The 20,103-nt window shown below is 36.1% G+C and overlaps 2 protein-coding genes across 3 annotated transcripts in view; both read left to right on the top strand.

Annotated features, from left to right (window-relative positions):
- Positions 1–11: 11 nt before the first annotated feature.
- Positions 12–15,339, top strand: ssuh2.1 (ssu-2 homolog, tandem duplicate 1). The gene is made up of 12 exons (XM_082137896.1): positions 12–153; positions 7,418–7,513; positions 9,294–9,369; positions 9,526–9,655; positions 9,764–9,824; positions 9,897–10,021; positions 11,992–12,054; positions 12,141–12,220; positions 12,309–12,401; positions 12,606–12,711; positions 14,233–14,340; positions 14,636–15,339. Exons 1-12 carry the CDS (start codon positions 129–131, stop codon positions 14,768–14,770), a joined length of 1,098 nt encoding a protein of 365 aa, XP_081994022.1. The 5' UTR covers positions 12–128; the 3' UTR covers positions 14,771–15,339.
- A 115-nt stretch (positions 15,340–15,454) lies between these two features.
- LOC309475170 (semaphorin-3D) overlaps positions 15,455–20,103 on the top strand; it is a 58,856-nt gene continuing 54,207 nt past the window's right edge. Inside the window, exons 1-2 of one of the 2 annotated variants that reach the window (XM_082137825.1) lie at positions 15,455–16,294; positions 16,841–16,871. The gene's annotated coding sequence lies outside the window, so the exon portion shown is untranslated. Of the gene's footprint in view, positions 16,295–16,837; positions 16,872–20,103 lie in introns of both variants that reach the window. The other variant, XM_082137824.1, reaches the window with a different exon arrangement.

The following is a 20,103-nucleotide window of genomic DNA, read 5'->3' as shown; positions in this document are numbered from 1 at the left end:
TGTGGGCGTGTCTTCATTCCTGTCCAAGTTCAAGATCAAAACTGAACAAAGGCGATCAGTAAATAAATGTAGAGCACTGCCGTGACAAGGAACATCGTGAAACAGACTTCATCAGCATTTTGTGCGCGATGGACGAAAAAGACGAAGATATAGGTGGGTAGATGTGCATATTACAGCTAACTGTCTTTTTGCTGTTTTGTTTTTCTTGAATATTTACTGTAATATGTTCATTGTCTCTCAATAGCTTGCAAGAAAATAAATTCACATCTGCAGCATATGTTGGCAAAACGGTAATGTTATATATATATATATATATAAATTAAGGAAAAAGTATCCAATAGGCTACAATTCCATATGCATACGACAGTTAAAGTGATTAAATACGATGAAGTGTGCATGTAATCTTTTCTACTTATAATGACACCACATTTGCACAATAATCTGGAAAGGTTGCGTTTTCCTTTTGCACAAATTAAACAGTTTTTCAACAAAAGGATTCAATTTGTTTGAGTTTGAAGTTTGAACAAAACTTTTAACAACACTTAAAACATTAATAAGTCATTAACAGTCACGTTGAGGATCGTGTGTATTAGGCCGGGAGCCAGGTCCACTCCTCGTGATGTTTTTTTGCTACCTTTTTTTCACTATTATTTCCTATTATCTTATACCTTGGGCCATCACAAGTTGATAACGACCACCCCCAAAACACCCTTTTTTGGGAAAAGCTTTTGGCGGAATGATGTAAGTGTGAATATTAAGGTACTGCAGCTACATAAATGGCCATATGACCCTAACATTTTGTATGGTGTATCCTGACACATAGGGGAAACTAGCAGAAAAATATTCTGTGGATTGCTGCCTTTTTGCTGTCAAATATCACCCTCAACATACCCCAAAAGACAAAAGAATGTCTGTCCGCCTGACAAATTGTCATCAAAAGTGATAATTTTCAAGCATTTTATTATATATATCACTGCCTCAAATGTACATGCAAAACTTCCCAAGTTATAAGCTTCAATTTAAGTCCAAGATGACCTATCTAGAGGATTATAGCTGGTATAACCAAAGTTATCCACTGTACCTCAAATCGGAGGAAACAGAACTTTCAAGCATTACCTTTCCATATTGGATTAAGCATATTTTTTTGCATATGAACAATGTCTTAAACAAGAGTTGAGACTTGACTTATGTACTGCTATACTATATTAAGTGAATTGCATGAAAAGTGAGTAATGTTATGCCCCTAGGTCAGGGCTATTCAATTAGCTTTATTCAAAGGCCGGATTATTAAATCGGAATGTTGAGGAGGGCCGGTGGGTTTATCTTATTTATTGAAACATTATTTATTACTTATTGAAACATAACAGTATCAATAAATAAGCTAAAGTAAACCTAAAAAAATGATTGTGGTACCCAACTTGGAAATGTGGTACCCAACAGTATGCAGATTTATGAGTCTTTAATAAATAACTTATTTACAGCTATGTACAAAAATATGAATTATACAAGATCATAGCTATTGGTAAGAATTATTTTATTTATAATTATTATAGGCTTAAATGAAAATATTCTGACAGTGAGACTTGATAACCACAGGTAAAACCATGTATGGCTACTCACTCACTACCACTGTATAACAAAATGCCTAAACACAGGTAAAAACTATACACAAAATGAATTGTATATTCCTCTACCCACCTAATTAATCTACTGCAATATAAATGACTATAAGATAGTATTCAGTATAAATATTCCACATTTCTGCCCAAACCATAGTAAATTACTACAGTACATTCATGGTAAATGTTTGTAAAGGTGGTGATTAGGGGATTTAAAGTCTTCTAACTTCGTTCATGGCACAATGATTATGCTGTTTACCTCATAAATCGTGTTGGAAATGTTGAGGCTGTTTCATCTGATTTAAAACTAGTTAAATCATCGAGTGATTTGTGGTCTGTTACAGAGGTGTGTCGAATTGAACAACTTCTCTCTGGATGTCACAATGCTGTTTAATAATAGTGTCCAGAAAAGTGAAACTTCTCAGTGTCTTTTAGCGTATAAATATCAGTGCTCTAACTGCTATATAATATGCTATATAACTGCTGCAAATAAATAATTTTACATTAACAATGGCACCAAACATGAAAAGAAATAAATAATATAAAGGTTAAAATTATAAATACCAAATACCACCACAATTACTAAAAACACAGATTTGGAACTGAACAATGTAAACACAGAAAGTTAAAAGTGCAAAGGTCAGGCACAATATAATAATTCTGTACATAATTTGACAACTCTGTGAATATGAAAATATACAAACACTGAGATTGTGGGGGGTTTTTTTCTTCTAATTGCAGTTTCAAAGTAAAAAAAAAAAAAAAAAAAAGATTTTAGCCATGCAGGGCTAAAGCCCCGGATCTTTTCCACTACTATAGCGACGCCCCTGGACATGCATACGCATAGGCGTAATTTGCGGGTAGGACATGTCCCCACCACTTTTGAAACATCTCGCGGCACGAATGTACCAATACAAACAAACAAAACATCTCCAGTTAACCAGCAGAGCATTCATTTCATTCGTTTTTTAAATAAGAGTCGATCTAGCGCTGAAATGTGTTGTTTTTTTAAAATCAACTGATCAAAGTGCTCGTTGCCGAGCGATCAGTGGCGCGGATACTATGTTTGTTTCTGGCTCGCGCACAGCCTTCACTCAGACGCGCGTTTCAATCCGTTGTGGAGAGACTCTCTATTCGCTCCGGTACAATTAGAAAACAAAAAGCACAAAAAGTGTCCCTGCCTGATATACAACCACTAAAAAACATAATCGGTTTTGATGAGAAAAAAAAAACAAAAAAACTATATGAGTGCGGATTAGAACTCAGAACCTCTGACACGCTTGGCAAAAAATCTACCACTGGACCACTTAAAAACACACATAATTTTCGTCGGATCAACATATAATAGGCCTCATTGAACGACCACTTAAACCCAATATTAACATGCTTTAGACATATTTTATTTGTTATTTATACTAGTACCCTATTGTGATGATTTTTCACGACCCAGATTTTTTGGTGCCCCCCCCAAGCACTTGGTGCCCTACGCGCAGTGCGTGATGTGCGTGTGCGGAGCGCCGGCCCTGAGAATAACAGTTTGAGTGAAAAGTTGAACGAATGTCAGTTTTTATTTTGCTTTAGTTGTGCAGGTCCTGATATCCATGTTATCTAATTTGAGAATGATCCAAAGAGCATCTCATATAGCCTTACTTCAGTGGAAGGAATGAAATCTGACCTTTTGCAGAATGTTTTAGGAATGTTAAGTAACATCTGTTAACGTCTCATAGATATTTGACAGTTTGGGGATTGACACTGTTGTGAAAACAAAGTACACTTTAGCATACTTCTGAAAAGAGTTATAACTTATTATAAATAATATACTTTAAAAGAATATACTTAAGTGCAAACTAAATTTAATGTTTTCAGACACTTATATAATATTATATATATGTGTATAGTGTGTGTATATATATATATATATACACACTATAATATATATATATATATATATATATATGCATAAAAACGATTTTCAACCTTCATTCTGACCTTCATCTGTCTGAAACAATCTGTTTTAAGGGGCGGGTCCTTTAAGGTTTGTCAGTAAACGGCCTAGGAAACAGTATCTACGCCCCCTCACTATTGCGCGTGAATAAGTGTTTTAAAAACATATAAAACTGTCATTTACAGACAGAGCTAAATAATTTACTTATGTTTGTGATGCAGCTGCTGTCAGACCCAATACAGTCGGCTGCTTCATTAATCAACAAAAATGTATTTGCGAACTCTTCATTACACAGTGTCTCGTTTACAAAATAAAATGCTCTGAACAAACATATAATCCTCACACGTGATCCGGGACGCCATCAAAATTAACTGATTCTGGGATCCTTCTGAATTCTGTACAGAGACACAAACCAGCTGTTTAAACTGGCACAAAGCGCAAATCGAACGTTCTTTCACTCTTCCATTTGTCCTGTTGTGTGTGGAGGATGTCAGAAACTGAAGACGCATCTGTATACTGTATCCAGTGTAGACAGAATCAGTGATTATAATGGTTTTATTTGCTTTTGACGCGATGCTCACATCCAGTGTTGGCAAATGTTAGCCGTTAATAATCAACTGAACGTCAGTGGGCGGGGCTTATGGTGCGATGATGTATAACTATTCGCCGATGTCTTACTCAGGAGGCAGTCGTATGCAAATGTATTTGCCCATGTGACATCACAGATCCCTCATCATCAAAACAAGCCATTTTTGAAGCTTTGTTAAATAAATGCTTTGTTTATATTCAGGAAGTTTTAAGCTATGAAACTTGCAGAATGTTTTACAAATTCCACTTCTCATGTCATGACCCCTTTAAGTACATCTTTATATGTAATTTCATAATTACTTGTGTTGTATTTGAAATATAGTTAAAGTGTAGGCCTACTGCCGAATGCATTGGTAAATATATAATACTAAAACACTGATAAGTTGTGCATAATACAGTACTGCCTTTGTTATCTAGACATGAACCTTTTTTGAACTTCACTTATGACACCAAACACTAAAGTGCTTTCATGTATCACAAGCGAAAAAATGCAGTCTGAGGACAAATTAACAGTCTGAATCTGTTAACTGCAAACGTTATCTTACAAATAAACATTTCCTGTTTGCTAGGATAGATAATAGATCTCTGCTTCACAAAGCAGTCGCACATGTCTGTCAGTATGAGCACAATTAACAACATACCAGTTTCGTAAAGGCACCGCTACCAACTGAATTCAGACTGAAGCAATTGTTTATGTGTCTTATTTCTGTTATCAGTGCATTTTATTTTTGCATTGATATTATTAGGCACCAGACTGTTAGAAAGGCTTCTCAGGGTTTAAAGAGTTCTCAGGGGTTTAAGGTTATTTCCCTTTCGCAAGTACACGTCAAGTGTGAGTACACATCAAGTGTGAGTACACGTCAAGTGCGAGTACACGTCAAGTGCGAGTAAACGTCAGGTGTGAGTTCACGTCAAGTGCGAGTTCACGTCAAGTGCGAGTTCACGTCAAGTGCGAGTTCACGTCAGGTGCGAGTTCACGTCAGGTGCGAGTACACGTCAGGTGCGAGTACACGTCAGGTGCGAGTACACGTCAGGTGCGAGTACACGTCAGGTGCGAGTAAACGTCAGGTGTGAGTTCACGTCAAGTGCGAGTTCACGTCAAGTGCGAGTACACGTCAAGTGCGAGTTCACGTCAAGTGCGAGTTCACGTCAAGTGCGAGTACACGTCAAGTGCGAGTTCACGTCAAGTGCGAGTTCACGTCAACTGCGAGTACACGTCAAGTGCGAGTACACGTCAAGTGCGAGTTCACGTCAAGTGCGAGTTCACGTCAAGTGCGAGTTCACGTCAAGTGCGACTTCACGTCAAGTGCGAGTACACGTCAAGTGCGAGTACACGTCAAGTGCGAGTACACGTCAAGTGCGAGTACACGTCAAGTGCGAGTTCACTTCAAGTGCGAGTTCACGTCAAGTGCGAATTCACGTCAAGTGCGAGTACACGTCAAGTGCGAGTACACGTCAAGTGCGAATTCACGTCAAGTGCGAGTACACGTCAAGTGCGAGTTCACGTCAAGTGCGAGTTCACGTCAAGTGCGAGTACACGTCAAGTGCGAGTACACGTCAAGTGCGAGTACAGATGAAGTGCGAGTACACGTCAAGTGCGAGTACACGTCAAGTGCGAGTTCACGTCAAGTGCGAGTACAGATCATGTGCGAGTACAGATCAAGTGCCAGTACACTTCAAGTGCGAGTTCACATCAAGTGCGAGTTCACGTCAAGTGCGAGTTCACGTCAAGTGCGAGTACACGTCAAGTGCGAGTTCACGTCAAGTGCGAGTTCACGTCAAGTGCGAATTCACGTCAACTGCGAGTACACGTCAAGTGCGAGTACACGTCAAGTGCGAGTTCACGTCAAGTGCGAGTTCACGTCAAGTGCGAATTCACGTCAAGTGCGAGTACACGTCAAGTGCGAGTACACGTCAAGTGCGAGTACACGTCAAGTGCGAATTCACGTCAAGTGCGAGTACACGTCAAGTGCGAGTTCACGTCAAGTGCGAGTTCACGTCAAGTGCGAGTACACGTCAAATGCGAGTTCACGTCAAGTGCGAGTACAGATCAAGTGCGAGTACAGATCAAGTGCGAGTACACGTCAAGTGCAAGTTCACGTCAAGTGCGAGTACAGATCATGTGCGAGTACAGATCAAGTGCGAGTACACGTCAGGTGCGAGTTCACGTCAAGTGCGAATTCACGTCAAGTGCGAGTTCACGTCAAGTGCGAATTCACGTCAAGTGCGAGTACACGTCAAGTGCCAGTTCATGTCAAGTGCGAATTCACGTCAAGTGCGAGTACACGTCAAGTGCGAGTACACGTCAAGTGCGAATTCACGTCAAGTGCCAGTTCATGTCAAGTGCGAGTACACGTCAAATGCGAGTTCACGTCAAGTGTGCCAATAGAGCTGTGAACTAGACATAATTTTGAAAATCCAGCGAACCTGGATTAGAACCTGATAAGTGCTCATTGGCACAGTTGTAAACACGACAGCTTTCTTCCGGGAGGGGGTTTGGCATCACGGCAGCTTTTTTTCCAGGCGGACCGTTAAAGATTTATATATATATATATATATATATATATATATATATACACAATTTAATTTGAACAGAGTAACTTTTGACAGCCCTAAAAATACATTTTGTTAGCTTTTTTTTTCTTTTACATTTTGTATGAATCCCCTAAGCACCTAAGAAAATCCCTGCCATATCAAATAAAATTTTGATGAATGTGCTTTGCTAAATTAGCATTTAAATTGTATCACAGACAACCTGCTCCACCCATCATTCACTGCTATATTTTGAGGGCATTGTTTCTCTGGCATACAGGCCTCATTTCGTGCCCATTCTTCATGCTAAATCTGAAGCACAATCTCTGTTGAAGGAAACCCACTCCAGCTGATATTTATATCCACTTGTTAGCGGCATTGTTCACGAACGTAACAAGTTGTTTATGTGAAGTATATATAACTCTGAGGGAGCACTGATGAGGGAAAGAACCCTAATGAATTAATGAACAGCTGCCAACTACTGATTGATAAGAAATGTGTTTATGTTCTGTTGCCTAGCAACGCAACAGAATATAACATATTATTAAACCACTATTGCGAATGTCAATAGAATGATATGGATGATGAAAAAAGATGTTCAAGGGACTTGATAGAAAATTCGGTCACTGATTTAAGGCGGTGGCTGTTTGATAGGAATGTTGTTCCAGGACCAACAAGGGATGTTGCTCTTTGATAAATGAGAAATATCACGCAGTCTCTTTGTCTTCTGCAGACACCTTTGACCCCAGTCTTCTCGAGGAGGGTCCGTCTGCTCCGCCCCCAGGCTGGCTGGACAGTGTCTCGGGATACGAAGAGCACAACGGTGGAGGTGAAAGAGCTTCATGTGTATCACTCATGCATTACTACGGAAGCGTATTGCATTCACTTGAGTAAAAAAAATCTACTCTGTTTTTCTGAATTAATGAGTTAATTATCTCAGAATTATGAGATAATTTTTCATAAAAAAAAAGTTTTTGCTCTGTTTTTCTGAATTAACGAGTTAATTATCTCAGAATTACGAGATAATTTTTCATGAATAAAAAGTTTTTGCTCTGTTTTTCTGAATTAATGACTTAATTATCTCAAAATTATGAGATACATTTTTCTTGAAAAAAAATATTTGCTCTGTTTTTCTGAATTAATGACTTAATTATCTCAGAATTATGAGATAATTTTTCATTTAAAAAAATGTGCTCTGTTTTTCTGAATTAATGACTTAATTATCTCAGAATTCTGAGATAATTAACTCAATAATTCAGAAAAACTGAGTAAAAACTTTTATTCATGAAAAATGATCTCGTAATTCTGAGATAATTAACTCGTTAATTCAGAAAAACAGAATAAAAAAAAAATTATGAAAAATTATCTCATAATTCTGAGATAATTAAGTCATTAATTCAGAAAAACAGAGCAAAAACTTTTTATTCATGAAAAATTATCTCGTAATTCTGAGATAATTAACTCGTTAATTCAGAAAAACAGAATAATTTTTTTTTTTTATGAAAAATTATCTAGTAATTCTGAGATAATTAACTCGTTAATTCAGAAAAACAGAGTAGATTTTTTTTTCTCAAGTGAATGCAATACGCTTCCGTACATTACAGATAGACTGATAACAACAGTCCAATAACGGCCCAAAACAGAACTTATTGAAAATAAATTTGATCACCATAATATAATGCCATTAACAATAATAACAACATTTATTATTATTATTAAGATACTATTTTATAATACATTATATACACTAAGGCACATTAATAATAATAATAACAATAATTGTATTATAATATAATTATATTTTTATTATTGTTAATGCTATTATTATTATACACTAATATATGCACTAAGTTATGATAATAATTTATTATTATTATTATTAAGACATTAAAATGTAGTATAATAATATAAATAATAGCAATAAATTCATTTTATAACTAAGACACTTATTATAATAATACATAATAATATGCATTTACACATTATAATAACAACTATAATAACCATTTTTTTAATTACTACTATTATTAAGATACTATTATAATAATGCACCATTATATACCCTATGGCATAATAATAATAATTATTATTATTATAATTTTTATAAAATCAAGACTATTTTATTATAATAATACACTATTATATACACTAAGACACCACACTAATTATAATAATAACATTTATTATTATTATTATTATGACATTATTGTTATAATAAACTTTTATATACACTAAAGCACATTAACAATAATATTTTATTATTATTAATATTATGAAGACACTATTATGATAATACACTATTATACATGATTCATATAATAATAACTTTAAAAATATACATAATGAATATGTTTTTTATTGTTGTATTATAATGATCATTGTTGCTTGAAAATGCTGAAATAATTAAAGATTGCTTTTGCATATTGGATGCTTTAAAAAAATGTATTGGTATTGGTCATAAAAACATAATATTGGTGGATCTTTAACATATAACAACAAATACTGCATGTCGTATATATATGATCTAATATCATAGTTATGTCTTGAATGCTTAATTATAATTTTGTTTTCCAATTTGATATTCGACTTTTATTTTTGTTTGTGTGCAGATCAAATCTATCCTCCTCCACCAGACTTTACCCCTAAGCCTGAAAATGACAAAAATGCCTCAGTCCCAAATGTCATGTAGGTACAATATGTATTTTCCGTGTGCAAAGTCATTTTTTGTAGGATGTTATGAATACAAAAACATACAGTATATATTCAAAATTTGCCATAACATTATTATTTTGTATATTGCACATTGCATATAGATCTGTGTATGTATTTGCACACTGACAGGGTTCCCACTGTCTCAGAGGATGTAGCGAGAGACGCTCTACTCCAGTTTGTGGGTAAAAAATGGACATACAGCAGCAAACCTGCCAAAAATCTGATATTCAAAGAGCTGAAGCCCTTTACAGTTTACCGTGTAAATCTCTTCACAATATTAACCAGTCTAGATGTGGAATGATTCCTATATTATTATTACATATCATAATAGTTATATGATTGTGCCATTTGTCCCTTGTCTTTTCAGTACCGCTTGGAAACATTTACCGAGTCCAGATCAAGTGCGTGGGGATCGGAGCCGCACACAGGTGCCTGATGAAACCAATACAATTAAACAAATGATAAAAATGTCTGTATCGAATTAATATTTTTTTCCTCAGGTCAGTGTGTGGATGGGCCTCAGAATGGAGTGAGTCCTCCACCGTGGCTCGTCCAGGTGTCTTACCCACCCAAATTCACTGACGCCGTTCAGAAAGTCAGGGTCCCACACTCTTCATTCATAAAGGTATGCCTTTAAAGTGCCCCTATTATGCTTTTTCACATACTACCTTTCATGCAGTGTGTAATGTAGCTGTTTATTAACTCTTTCCCCAATTAGACCAATCAGAGCAGAGTAGACCAATCACAACAGACTGGGTCATCTGACCAATCAGAGCAGAGTAGACCAATCACAACAGACTGGGCCATCTGACCAATCAGAGCAGAGTAGACCAATCACAACAGACTGGGCCATCTGACCAATCATAGCAGAGTAGACCGACCAATCACAACAGAATGAGCCATCTGACCGATCAGAGCAGAATAAACCAATCATAACAGACTGGACCATCTGACCAATCAGAGCAGAGTAGACCAATCACAACAGACTGGGTCATCTGACCAATCAGAGCAGAGTAGACCAATCACAACAGACTGGGCCATCTGACCAATCAGAGCAGAGAAGACCAATCACACCAGACTGGGTCATCTGACCAATCAGAGCAGAGTAAACCAATCATAACAGACTGGACCATCTGACCAATCACAACAGACTGGGTCATCTGACCAATCAGAGCAGAGTAGACCAATCACAACAGACTGAGCCATCTAACCAATCAGAGCAGAGAAGACCAATCACAACAGACTGGATCATCTGACCAAACAGAGCAGAGTAGACCAATCACAACAGACTGGGCCATCTGACCAATCATAGCAGAGTAGACCGACCAATCACAACAGAATGAGCCATCTGACCGATCAGAGCAGAATAAACCAATCACAACAGACTGGACCATCTGACCAATCAGAGCAGAGTAGACCAATCACAACAGACTGGGTCATCTGACCAATCAGAGCAGAGTAGACCAATTACAACAGACTGGGTCATCTGACCAATCAGAGCAGCGTAGACCAATCACAACAGACTGAGCCATCTGACCAATCAGAGCAGAGAAGACCAATCACACCAGACTGGGTCATCTGACCAATCAGAGCAGAGTAAACCAATCATAACAGACTGGACCATCTGACCAATCACAACAGACTGGGCCATCTGAGCAATCAGAGCAGAGAAGACCAATCACAACAGACTGAGCCATCTAACCAATCAGAGCAGAGAAGACCAATCACAACAGACTGGATCATCTGACCAAACAGAGCAGAGTAGACCAATCACAACAGACTGAGCCATCTGACAAATCAGAGCAGAGAAGACCAATCACAACAGACTGGGCCATCTGACCAATCAGAGCAGAGTAGACCAATCACAACAGACTGGGTCATCTGCAATCAGAGCAGAGTAGACCAATCACAACAGACTGGGCCATCTGACAAATCAGAGCAAAGTAGACCAATCACAACAGACTGAGCCATCTGACCAATCAGAGCAGAGAAGACCAATCACAACAGACTGGGCCATCTGACCAATCAGAGCAGAGTAGACCAATCACAACAGACTGGACCATCTGACCAATCAGAGCAGAGTAGACCAATCACAACAGACTGGACCATCTGACCAATCAGAGCAGAGTAGACCAATCACAACAGACTGGACCATCTGACCAATCAGAGCAGAGTTGACCAATCACAATAGGCTGGGTTATCTGTCCAATCAGAGCAGATCTAGGCTCTCAGAAAGGAGGGTTTTCGAGAGACGGGATCCTGTATCAAACCGTTTCAGACACTTTTAGAAAAGAGGTGATGCTGCAATGTATATTATTTGAAAAGTAACGTTTTTTTTTACCTTGGATACATGTAAACGTATCGTAGAATACCTCCAAAACAAAATTAGGTAACTTTAAAATAGCATTATAGGGGCACTTTAAACAATCTATATTCATATAAACGTAATTTACCATCCAAACCAGCTCAAAATAAAAACTATTTTACCTAATGTGCATTCTACTCTAAATGTATCACCATAAGTCGGACTTTTATACGTGTTAATTAGTGCATTAGTGCAATAATAATAAGTGCATTAGTGCATTGTCTTTGCAGCCTTGCCACCGCTGTCATGGTAACGGCAAAGTGAGGTGTACACACTGTCGTGGACGAGGACTGGTACGTGGATGTTTAATTATCATTATCATTATCATATATCTGCCAATGCTTTATTAAACTGACTGTTTTCTGAACACCAACTTCAGAGTCGCTGTGTGTTCTGCCACGGCACTGGTCACAGCCGCAACCGTCGCTGCACAACCTGTAACGGAAGGGGAAGGAAAAGGTCAACTGATAGCCTACACATTCATACTCTAATGTGTTTTACATCCTCATGTAAAAATAAAAACAAATATCTCAATCCCTTCTTCCAGGTGTATGTCTTGTCATGGAAAGGGTGACAAAGCCTGTCTCACGTGTAACGGCTACAGAAACCTTGTGCATTTCATACAGCTCACTGTTACATGGTAAAGAAAAAACATTTTTGTGCGGTTTGAAAGTGTGAAGCCAGCTACAGTACATGTGAAATGTTACACAATCTGTGGTAAACGCATCAGCCTGTGAATAGTTTTTATGATCTCAGTTCCTCTTTTAGTTCCTGTTTTGGTTTACACAATAATCTAGCTTGTTGATATGTGGTTATCTGCGTATAACATCACACTGTTTCACAGGAAGAACCAGGTATTTGAGTTTATACCTGACCGGCTGCCTGAATTCCCGCTGAAGAAGTTTGAGAAGGTGTCTGGGGAAGTGTTCTTTGTAGATGAAAACCTCCTGGTATACATTGATTCTTTCATCATTCATTCTGATGAAGATATTTCAACACTTATTCAGATGTTTAGTCAGATATGCAGTTAACCTTCATGTTTTTAAACCTCGAGGCTCATGTTACGTAATCAAGTTCATGACTTTCCGCAATTATTTGAGACTTTCCGTGATGTTATAATACGCTTCGACCGGCCTCACTTGAGAAATTTAACTTGCGTTTACATGTAAAACATAAATAAATTATATTAATTTTCACATGATGAGGTTATCTGACTTGAGTATATACTTTTCTAACGTTTTTGTCTGAGATCAAATTGTCTTGCCTCATGTCGCTGTGGTAAAACCAATCGAGTTAAAGCTTCAGTAATACTGTATGCAAACGCTAATGCCCGTGATAGCGCCCCCTGTAGGTGATGCTGGGATTGCACCGCGGAACGGACCATGTGCAATCATGTTTGCGTTGCTAGACGTATTTGTTCTTACATATTTCCAAGAACCTTTTATTAGGTCAGCGGATCTTATTAAAATTATTTTCAAGCAAAATAAGATGTAAAATAATTAAGAAATTAGGTTAACATTTGGCTATTTGAAGATGTGTGGTTATGAATCAGAGAAGAGTAGACCAATCACAACAGACTGGGCCATCTGACCCATCAGAGCAGAGTAGACCAATCACAACAGACTGGGTCATCTGACCAATCAGACCAATCACAACAGACTGGGTTATAAGACCAATCAGAGCGGAGTAGATCAATCACAACAGACTGAGTCATCTGACCAATCAGAGCAGAGTAGACCAATCACAACAGACTGGGTCATCTGACCAATCAGGGCAGAGTAGACCAATCACAACAGACTGGGCCATCTGACCAATCAGAGCAGAGTAGACCAATCACAACAGACTGGGTTATCAGACCAATCAGAGTTGAGTAGATCAATCACAACAGACTGAGTCATCTGACCAATCAGGGCAGAGTAGATCAATCACAACAGACTGAGTCATCTGACCAATCAGAGCAGAGTAGATCAATCACAACAGACTGAGTCATCTGACCAATCAGGGCAGAGTAGATCAATCACAACAGACTGAGCCATCTGACCAATCAGAGCAGAGTAGACCAATCACAACAGACTGGACCATCTGACCAATCAGAGCAGAGTAGACCAATCACAACAGACTGGGTCATCTGACCAATCAGAGCAGAGTAGATCAATCACAACAGACTAGGTCGTCTTTTCAAACTTATTTGTGCTTACATATTTCTAAATACCGTCAGAGGATCTTATAAAAATAATTTTCAAGCAAAATAAGATGTAAGATAATTTAGAAATTTGGCTATTTGTATATGGACATGAGGTTAAAGTTGTAATATAGAACAACATACAATGTTAAAAAATGTGCTTACATACTATCTAATCATGTTTGATCTAATATATTACCATAACTGCATTTTCAAAATATATATCATACTCTAGCACGTGCACAGATGTGTATAGGATATATATAAAAAGCGCAATGCATGTTTGCAGGTTTATCCGATAGAGGGCTTCCCTGACCAGGACATCTGTGACTCCTCAAAAACAGCCATCCAGAACCACCTGCTAAAATATTCGGCTGTGAGCCGAATCCTGCAGCAGGTGAGCAGAGACCTGAGGAAATATGTTATCATAAATCAACGTAATAATCAAAATATTCAAATAACAGTCTATGAATCGCGTGTCTTGTGTATTACCTTTGCAGTGGTTCAGAGAACGCAACTACAAATGTAACCTCTAGGTGGCAGCACTGCCTTGAACAACTGAAAAACTTTAAAACATATAGGCCTATTAAAGAGTTTAACCCTTAATTGTTCCATATTTATATGTGAAAATATTAGCAAGTTCAAATGTTTCAGATGATACAAAAATGTAACATTCCCTCTTTCTCTTGCAGCGTCAGTCGATCGAGCTGGTCCCTCTCACTCATGTATATTACGCCTACAGTGGGAAAGACTACGATTACTTTGTTTTTGGGAGAGAAAACAAGGTTCACACTACAAAATACCCCACTTCCTGCAGCATTTTGTAGGAACTCTCTTTGCTTTTGTCCAAAATCATTTTACACTAGTTTTTTCATAACATGTAAATTACACAATATACAGAATATAAACTATTTATATCTCTTCATTGTCTTATATAAACATATTACAGCATGTTTTTTTTTAAACCTGTTTCATATATATATAGAATAAAATTATTTTTGAGTATAATTATTGTGACTATTTTTGCCATAAAAAAGTGCATGGTATTTGCTACATGTTAACAGATTATTATTTTTTTTTTTTATAATAAAAAAATTGATATTTTGTCATATAATTTGATAGTGCTTAAAAATGCCTTTATATTTCTCAGGTTATGTTTATTTCTGAAAGTCAGTTCCTGTATAGATGGATTTTGGTAAGGGAAAACCTATTATATATTTCCCAGGAAAAACATACAGTTCCATTTACGCGTTCATCCTAACTTATAAACTAAACTAAAAAAAGTTGTTGTTTTTTTACGATTTATGAATTTCAATTGCGTAGTAAAATTCCATCAAATTGAATTGAATAATCCTACTTATTATTCATATTATGAAATAAGAATTTTAAATGAGAGTGTATAAATCTTAATGGAACAAGAATGAACCATTTATGTCATTCGCATTCATAAACATATTTTATTTTTTTTATTTATGAATGCGAATCACAAACAAAATGGTCCATTCCCTTGTTCCATTAATATTGGAACTAATATTGAATTAATATTCCGTTAATTCTGAAAATATTTTATTAAGCTCTAGTTTTTTTGTGTGTTTTTTTTACTCATTTAAATGTCTAAATTCATAACATGTAAGGATTATTCAATTCAATTTGATGGAATTTTACACTAAAAAAAAAAAAAAAAAGAGGCTTAAGGCTGGTTTCACAGACAAGGCTTAGATTAAACCAGCATTAGGTCTTAGTTCAAGGACATTTAAGTAGCTTTTATAAACGTGCCTTAGAAAAAAAACATTACTGGTGTGAATCTTGAGATAAACCAATGACACTGACATGTTTAAAGTGCAAGTTGCTTTGAGTTAAAACAGCTCAAACATGCATTTTAGCTTGGAAACCTCTGTTAGAGAACACACACTTGTGTTATCGAGCTTTTTAACTTACATTTTTAGACTACTGGGATATGTGACAACTATAGCCCCGGTGTTTCCAAATAGAGTTACATTACTGGCTTTTAGGACACCGTGACCGAATGTTCCCATCAAACGGAGACTCTACTGTCCTTCGGAAGTTGCACTGGCCTGTTGTTGACGGATAAACAATACACACCTGCATAAGTAACACTAATGCAGCGCGTGATAAACACACTGGACGGATATGACAGGTTTGGAGAGGATCGCGCGCTGCTTCAGGAGGAGGAGTGTCTCGTGCGCTCCGGGCGCGCGCGCGCGCTGCTCGTTTGTTTATGGTGAAGGAGGTGCGGACAGCACGCGCGAGCATCTTCACAAGACTCACATCACTGACATTACAACAGAAAGTGGAATAAAAGCGTCAAGAACGAGGGGGAATAACACTCGGTAGGTTTTTAAATGTTGTTTTGGGCTATTTCGCCAACTTTAAATAACCACGGTACAGTATAGTGATGGTGTAAGGTGATAATACCATGGTACTTTGATGAATTACCAATTTACCATACCATACTCATATTATTTACATACTTTTTTGGAGTTCTTCAAATAATACCATGTTTTACTACGGTAATTTGGCAATACCGGGGTACATTTGACACATTTTTTAAGTGAAGGCTGCAAGTTTGATATTACATTTGTTTGTTTATGCAAAATATAAAAAATAATGGGGATTTGTACAGAGGGTATGGTTTTAAAGTCTGGTTTGTATGTATGTACATTGCATTTATGTTTTACCTGAGAGTTTCTGAGACCCCAAACTGAAGTATCTGTTGAACCGAAGATGTAACATGATTAATGGAGGACTTTTTAAAATGTGCTATTGAAGTCAGAGTGCACCCATAAATGAAAATACTGTCATCATTTAATCACCAGGGGTCCATCTACTGTTTGGTTACTGACATTCTTCAAAATATCTTCTTTTGTTTTCAGCAGAAATTCGTACAAGCTTGGGACAACTTTGAGGGTGAGTAAATTATGACAGAATTTTCATTTATACACAAAAAAAAAAAAAAAAATGCTTCCTTACATTTTTAAGTTCAATCAACTTGGATCTTTAAGTCATTTCAACTTAAATTACATAAAACTTGACTCTGACTTAAAAAAAAATTAGTTCAATCTTGTATAAAAAGTTGAAAATTGCTTAACTTATTTGGATGAGTTAAAGCAATGTAAAAACATGTCATAACTTATTTATACTTTTTTACAGCGATGAACTATCCCTTTAACAGAAATGCAAAATAATTTCATAACACTGCAAAAAAGAAGTGTCAACCTGTTATTGCTGTGTCTGAGCTGATCAAACATCAGAGCTTGAGGGTTAATCATTTAATACCTCAAAGAAATTCAGTCTGATATCAAATACCTTGTTTTTACAGTATGTACAGTGTAGCTTTACACAACCTCACATGTGGACAGGACAGGATGTGCATTGAATGAATTTAAACGTTTGGACGTCAGTGATGTTCATTGTCTCCTGATTCTTTCCTTTTCCTGTTTGCTTCATGGTGTGTATATTGTGCTACTCTGATTTGTTTGTTTCCGTCCTTGTAAATTTCCTCTCATATATAGGCTACACTGTAAAGAAAAAGTTGCTGCCTTAAATTTTTAAGTACAGTCAACTTGGATGTTTAAGTCGTTTCAACTTAAATTACATTAAACTGAAAAAAAATTTGTTGAATCTTGTATATAACTTATAAAAAAGGTGAAAACTTCAGTTAAAGCAATGTAAAAACATATGTTGTCATAACTTATTGATCATATAATATTTTACAGTGTAGGAATATTCTAAAATGATCTCGAATCATTGTGATTTATTTGATAAAAAATATTTATTGACATGTAGCATTTTAGATGTGTTTTAAATATAAAACTTTACATTTACATAAATAATGAAACAAAAACAAAAAACATTGATCTTAATTTAAATATTTTTATTACAAAAAAAAAAAAAAAAAAAAAAAGAGTAATCCATGGACGACCAATCAGAATCAAGTATTCCAGAAAGCTGTGAATTCCCATAATATCAGCGTATATAAAACGTATAGAAGTTTTGTGAAGTCGCCGGATCCTTCCTTAGATTCCCTTTCATTTGAAGACGGATGGATTTCATTATTGGGATCTGTTGTGATGGTGGCTGTAAGGTCTTGTCAGAGAGGGTTTCTGTTTCACACCCACTCTGAGCACTTGAAAGGGAGAGGAGAAGCTGACAGATTGACTGTGATCTGAGTCCTCACGTAGAGCCACATGAGGAAAGCCAGGCGGTGACTGCGAGACCCTTATCTGTGCCGGCCAGCACTGCTGCCTCGCGGGACACAGCTATTGTCGTTTTATCTGGAGTGAGCTTTGTTCTGCTGGGAACAATAGCTCGGCTCCCTGTGACTACAGTCGTACATTATGATTGTTCAGTCAGTACACTTGAAGTCACTTTCAGCACGCACATAGTTACTTTGCCTCTAGCTGTGCTTTGATTTACCAGTCAAAATAAATCTACTCATTCTTTATTATTGCTATATTTAACACATTATTTAGTATTTTATAACATCCAAAAATGTGACATAATCTTGCAATGTTTTTTAAACAGTATTGAAGGGCACTTGAAGTTATATATTTCACCGCTAGAAAGATGAATGTGTGTTTAAATTGGGTCATTTATGTAGTAGAAATGTGAAATTATTTTAGAAGTTGGAGCCTTCTAGACTGAGAAAAGCCAGAAAAATAATTTTTGGCTCATGTGGATGAAAGACAACAACTCCCAGAATGCACTTGCTTCGCTGCCCTACGAGGCCACTCCCAAGCCACGCCTACCGGTTACAGAGGGCAGTGCCGGAAGAAATGATACAACTAGGCTACTAGTCGACTCGAAACTGAAAAGACGCCGTTTTATCGTGAGATCCCCCTATGGGCGGGTTGAAGACATGCGGAACGAGCTCCTCCTACTGGCTGTAGTCTCTCGCCTCTGGACAAAAAGCCTCAGATGATGCTAAATGACGATTTTTGCGTCATCTGAGTTTTTTTTTTTCAGACACACAATACAGAAATCTCTCGTCTCAGGGGGACATGAGGGAGGGAAGCACGGTCATTCCAAAATACTACCGGGTTTCTACTGATACAAAGCTTAATGCTAATCGGTGAAGTATCCCTTTAATGCTGGACACTTTCCGCTTCAACTCATCCGCTTGCCCCAAAGCCATAAACTTTCATTAAAAGTAACAAACCTTTTTTTTTTTTACAAACTGAAACTGAAATGATGTATTTTATTAAATAAGTTTTAAATGATTTTTTGTTTTTAAAATAATTGTTTTTATATAATTTAACTAGCTTTATAGACTTTTTTTTTTAAATTGAGTGAAATTATTTATTTTACTAAAATATCTTTTTAATTATATTAAGAGATTTTTGAGATTATTTAAATTTAAGTAACGATAATTTTTTTTTTAATGCTAACAATTATGTGTAATTATTTTAAAGTATTTTTATTTATTTTATAGAAATCATTTTGATATACCTAACCTTTCATTTTTATTTTTACAAATCGATTGAATTTCTTTATTTTATTCAATTATTTTATTAATACATTTTTTATTTAAATATTTTTTGTTTCGTTTTTACAAATTTTAGGTAAATGTTTAAATATTTTCAGTTGTTTCTCAAAGGTTTTTTATTTAATTAACAATAATTTTTATAACAATATGTCGTATACAAATTTAGTGCTATTATTTATTTTACTATACGATTTTATTAATAATAACTTCATATTTATAACATTATTTAACAACATATTCTTTTTTTAGTTTTAGAAATTAATTATTTGAAATAATATTTTAATTATTTTTAATTTAAGAATATGTTTTTTTTTTTATAAATTGAGTGCAATTATTTATTCTAATAAAATATTTGTATTATTATTATTATTATTATTAATTATTATTGTTATTAATTCAATAAGATAGAGCTTCTGTTTAACCTGAAATATTCCTTCAATTCTTATTTTAGATCTTAATTTGTGTTTTAGGAAGTTAATAATGCCTATAATTGCTTTTATGATTATGGTTTTTGGGTTGGTTAAACGTTCAGATCTTGTGCCCAGAGGACTTGTGGTTCTTTGATTGAAAAATTCTTCCACTGTGGTTTCCACTGCGGTTAACTTGGCAAAAACGGTAAAGGAATCAAAGCGTTTGGGGATTCTGGTTTGTGTG

Source organism: Leuciscus leuciscus (genome assembly GCF_965113295.1).
Source record: "Leuciscus leuciscus genome assembly, chromosome: 15".
Lineage (NCBI taxonomy): Eukaryota > Metazoa > Chordata > Actinopteri > Cypriniformes > Leuciscidae > Leuciscus > Leuciscus leuciscus.
The sequence above is the reverse complement of the archived record's forward strand: the minus strand, read 5'-3'. Positions and strand labels throughout refer to the sequence as shown.